Source organism: Telopea speciosissima, chromosome 7, assembly GCF_018873765.1.
Source record: "Telopea speciosissima isolate NSW1024214 ecotype Mountain lineage chromosome 7, Tspe_v1, whole genome shotgun sequence".
Lineage (NCBI taxonomy): Eukaryota > Viridiplantae > Streptophyta > Magnoliopsida > Proteales > Proteaceae > Telopea > Telopea speciosissima.
In genome coordinates this window covers 64,441,693-64,445,494 of record NC_057922.1, presented here as the reverse complement: position 1 = coordinate 64,445,494, position 3,802 = coordinate 64,441,693, and the positions used below count along the sequence as shown (strand labels likewise).

General features: G+C 40.4%; 1 protein-coding gene across 2 annotated transcripts; it reads left to right on the top strand.

Moving 5' to 3' along the window:
• The first annotated feature begins 1,541 nt into the window (after positions 1-1,541).
• On the top strand, positions 1,542-3,248 carry LOC122666999 (growth-regulating factor 1-like). 2 transcript variants are annotated; one of them, XM_043863141.1, is made up of 5 exons: positions 1,542-1,601; positions 1,674-1,967; positions 2,065-2,506; positions 2,598-3,052; positions 3,179-3,248. In XM_043863141.1, the coding sequence occupies exons 2-5, from the start codon at positions 1,793-1,795 to the stop codon at positions 3,184-3,186; spliced, it is 1,080 nt and encodes a 359-aa protein (XP_043719076.1). In that variant the 5' UTR covers positions 1,542-1,601; positions 1,674-1,792; the 3' UTR covers positions 3,187-3,248. The 2 variants fall into 2 exon arrangements, with proteins under 2 accessions (XP_043719076.1, XP_043719077.1); XM_043863142.1 differs by having other exon boundaries at positions 1,543-1,601; positions 2,604-3,052.
• Positions 3,249-3,802: the final 554 nt, after the last annotated feature.

Below are 3,802 nucleotides of genomic sequence, written 5' to 3'. Positions count from 1 at the left end.
GATTACACAGCTAATACAATCCTTGGCAGTATCAAGGATTCTTAACTCAATCTACATAGAAAGGTCATTCAGGTTTTTTAAGAAAAAAAAACCTTCTTTGAGAAGCCCTATTCCATCTTCTTTAGCCCATTTTTAAAACTCCCGTTCTTTGTAACTAGTTGTAAACAAACCACTGAGGCCATCTCATCTCATTAAACTATAGACCAAGTAGTAGGTCGTGAGCATTCCCCAAACCGTATAAGGTATGTGGAAAGAATCAAGCTAATAAACAAAGCCATGCTTTGTATGTTCCAATTGGGAATTGATTAATTGCGATACATATTTAATCAATATGGTACCGACACCGTGTTTTACAACCTTGGGGTGAGATGCATCTGTATTAATTTAGAAAGGTGATAATAGTAACGTAAAGTAAATGTCTTATGTTTGTTACGTAAGGATTCTTATCTCAAACCATAAAGTAAATGTCTTAATGGTTTAATGAAGTTAGTAATAAAAGAGTAGTCCATTGGAAGGGAACAGTGAAGCTTGTGAGTAAGGTGTTTTTGTTTATTGGATCGGTTTCAATTTATTAGTTGGGGTCAAAATGCAATAGACACAATCTGGAATCAAATTGCAAACTAACGAGTTCTAAGTTCCCAAATATATTCAGTTTCGATTAATCGGTTCAATAGATTTCCTGTCACTTTTAAATTGTAATATAGAGAGAGAGAGAGAGACTCTGGAAGGCAGAAGAGTTGAAGTAGAGTTGTTTCAATGAGTGTTTAGTCCAACCAAACAAGAAGTAGCAAATGTTGATTTATTCGTTCACATTTGTATAAAAAACACAAAAACATTCTGGTTTAGTCTAGTCAATTCATGAAACCAAATCACACCTGAAGACTTTAAGGGTTAGGTGCATTTTTTATTTTTTATTTTTTTCGGTTATGGTGAAATGGTTAGGTGCTATTGGGTTTCGGCCGTTGTAGCGGAATCATTCATGGCACAGCATTAGCACTAGCAGCAGAGTATAGTGAGGAGTTGTTTGTGAATTGTGGGACTCTGTTGCCACATCCACTTGACAGCACAGTAACATACCACACCATACCACCACATGGAAATCATGGACTGAGGCCTGAAAGACAGGAAGAGAGCAGAGAGCAGAGGGGTTCTGTTCTGTCTTCTCAGGTTTCAGTTCATCTGACTGGAACAACCCCCCCCCCCCCCCCCACCCAAATTATTACCACTATCGAAGAAGTCAAAAATGTAAGTGGGCAGAGGACCTGAGACTCAGAGAGGTAAAAAAAAAAAAAAATAACAAAAAGAAGTTCAAAGAGGAAAAAAAAAAAAAAAAAAAAGTAGTAAAGAGCAAATCGCCAAATCGTACCATCTGGTTCTTCTCAGTGTCTCAGACTTCAAGTCTTCAGACTCTTCACTCTTCAGGCTTCCCCTCTTAATAAAGTGAACCTCTGTCATTCAATACTCTGTCTCTCTCTCTCTGTTGTTTATAGAAGAGACATCAGATAAGAGCAGCAACACAGGCAGCATGAGTAGCAAAAAAGCAACGGAGGTGCAGTCGAACAGACTCAGGAGAGAGGTGGCAGTAGCATCATCAGAGCCATTAAGTTTTACCCATGTACAGATGATTCTGCAACAACTGGACTAAATAAACAAAATGAATACAACCCACATAATCTCTCTCTCTTTTTCTCTCAGATTCCGGTCTCTGTTAACATCAACCAGCTTAATAAGTCCTTGTTTCTTCTTGGTCTCTTTATTTGGGTTTCTGTTTCATTCTTGCTTCTCCTCCACGATGAACACAAGACATGGTTCTCCTTTTACTACAATTCAATGGCAAGAACTTGAACATCAAGCTCTCATATTCAAGTATATAGTCTCTGGAGCTCCCATTCCACCTGATCTCATCTTCCCTATCAAAAGAAGCCTGGACTCTCTACTCGCTTCAAGGCTGTTCCCTCACCAACCCAGTAAGCAAACACCTTTTTTTTGTGGTCATTTTTAACTCTTGCGCCTCTTTATTTGGTTTAAAGTTTGAAAATGGGATCTGGGTATTTGTGATTGCAGTTGGGTGGGGTTGTTTTCAGGTGGGTTATGGCAGGAAAGTAGATCCAGAGCCAGGGAGGTGCAGGAGAACAGATGGGAAGAAATGGAGGTGCTCGAAAGAAGCATATCCAGATTCAAAGTACTGCGAGAAACACATACACAGAGGAAGAAACCGTTCAAGAAAGCCTGTGGAAGTTATAGCTTTAAACCCCTCAACAGCCATTTCATCAATCGCTAGAAATCAGTTCGTCACCACCACTCCTTACTCCCTTTCCTCTCTTTCATCATCAGTCGCAGCTGAAACTCATAATCACCACCATCCTTACTACAATGCCTCACCGTATCCCTTCCATTATCCCCACTCTTCTTCTAGACCTCCAGGTATCGGTTCTTCAACCCAAAACAACTCTACACATTTACTTTTAGACCCTGGATCTTACTCTCACGCGGATAAAGCTTACAGGTTTGTATTTGAAATTTTTAATTTTTTTTAATTCCTCTTTCTCTCTTTTTCTTATTCTAATAGGCAAAGACGGTCTCTTTGTGTGAAGAAGAAGCAGGTATTCTAATGGACTGAAGGGGGATGTGGATGAGATTACCTTCTCTAAAGTCTCAGAGACTGTTAGAAGTGTCCCTGATTCGCCCTTCGATAATCCATGGCACTTCACGCCGCTGAGAATGAGTTCATCCTCTCTAACTCAACCAAAACTGAAGAGTTGCTCTGCTTTGCAAGGTGAGTTCACTCAATTGCAGTTCCAGAACTTCACTGATATCTCTACACGTCAACAAGAGCTGCAGAATCAAGAGCAAAACCGCTTTGTTTTGGGTGCCGAAATAAAAAATGAAAGACCTATGAAAATGGAGAGGGAAGATGGAACCCAGCAGCAGCTGCTCCACTTCTTCGATGAGTGGCCACCGAAGAACAGGGATTACTCCACAACCCAGCTCTCGATTTCAATTCCCATGCCCTCTCCTGACTTCCCAGTGTCTAATTCCCGAACCCAAAATGGTATTTTTTTGAGGGGGTTCCCTTCTTATTCTCCTCCAATATCTGCTTCTTGTAGACATCTCTGTTTTGTGTGTGCTGAGTCCACTATTCTTATTCAAACATGCCATTTTCTTTCTGTTTGTGCAGATGCTTGAAGTTGAACTGTTGAACAGTCAAAGTGGGTGTTTTTTTCTCACTGGATCAAGAGAACTGCTCTGTTCGTTGCAGGAGCCAGAAGGATTCCCATCTTTTTCAATTGTTTGTCATTTGTGCGTTTGTGTTAACTTTGATTCCTGTCTTTTTCAATTGTTTATGAGAATCTTTGGGATTTGGAGAACGGATTCCGCATCTGTGTTAACTATTGATTCTCATTTTCTTCCATGGACCAGTCTTGCTTATTAGCATGTGTTAAAAATTGATACTTCTCATTATTATTTTAAATGGTAAGGTTATCTGAGACGCCATTACTCTGACTAAGTGGGCCAATGGTGGAAGCCTTTCAGGATTCATGGAACTGCACCATCTTCGTCTCCATCCCCTGCTTAAGAACAGTATTCATTGGACTGGGTTTGAAGGATGGGAGAGTAGGGGGGGGGGGGGGAAGATGGAAGGATGAACAGAGACCTAAGAGGGTATCCCCTTCCACAACCGCCCACACAGGATGGAAATTGATTCTCTAATGGGGCAGAAGTGCTTCATACAGATCCTGATATACTGATAAAGAAGATTAAGAGAGACCAAATCACTGCAATTACTTAAAATCAAAACAAT

Coding starts and splice junctions, on each gene's coding strand:
- LOC122666999 (XM_043863141.1), top strand. CDS start 1,793: ATGAACACAAGACATGGTTCTCCTTTTACTACAATTCAATGGCAAGAA. Junction 1,968..2,064: donor GCTGTTCCCTCACCAACCCA/GTAAGCAAACAC, acceptor TTGTGATTGCAG/TTGGGTGGGGTTGTTTTCAG. Junction 2,507..2,597: donor CACGCGGATAAAGCTTACAG/GTTTGTATTTGA, acceptor TGTGTGAAGAAG/AAGCAGGTATTCTAATGGAC.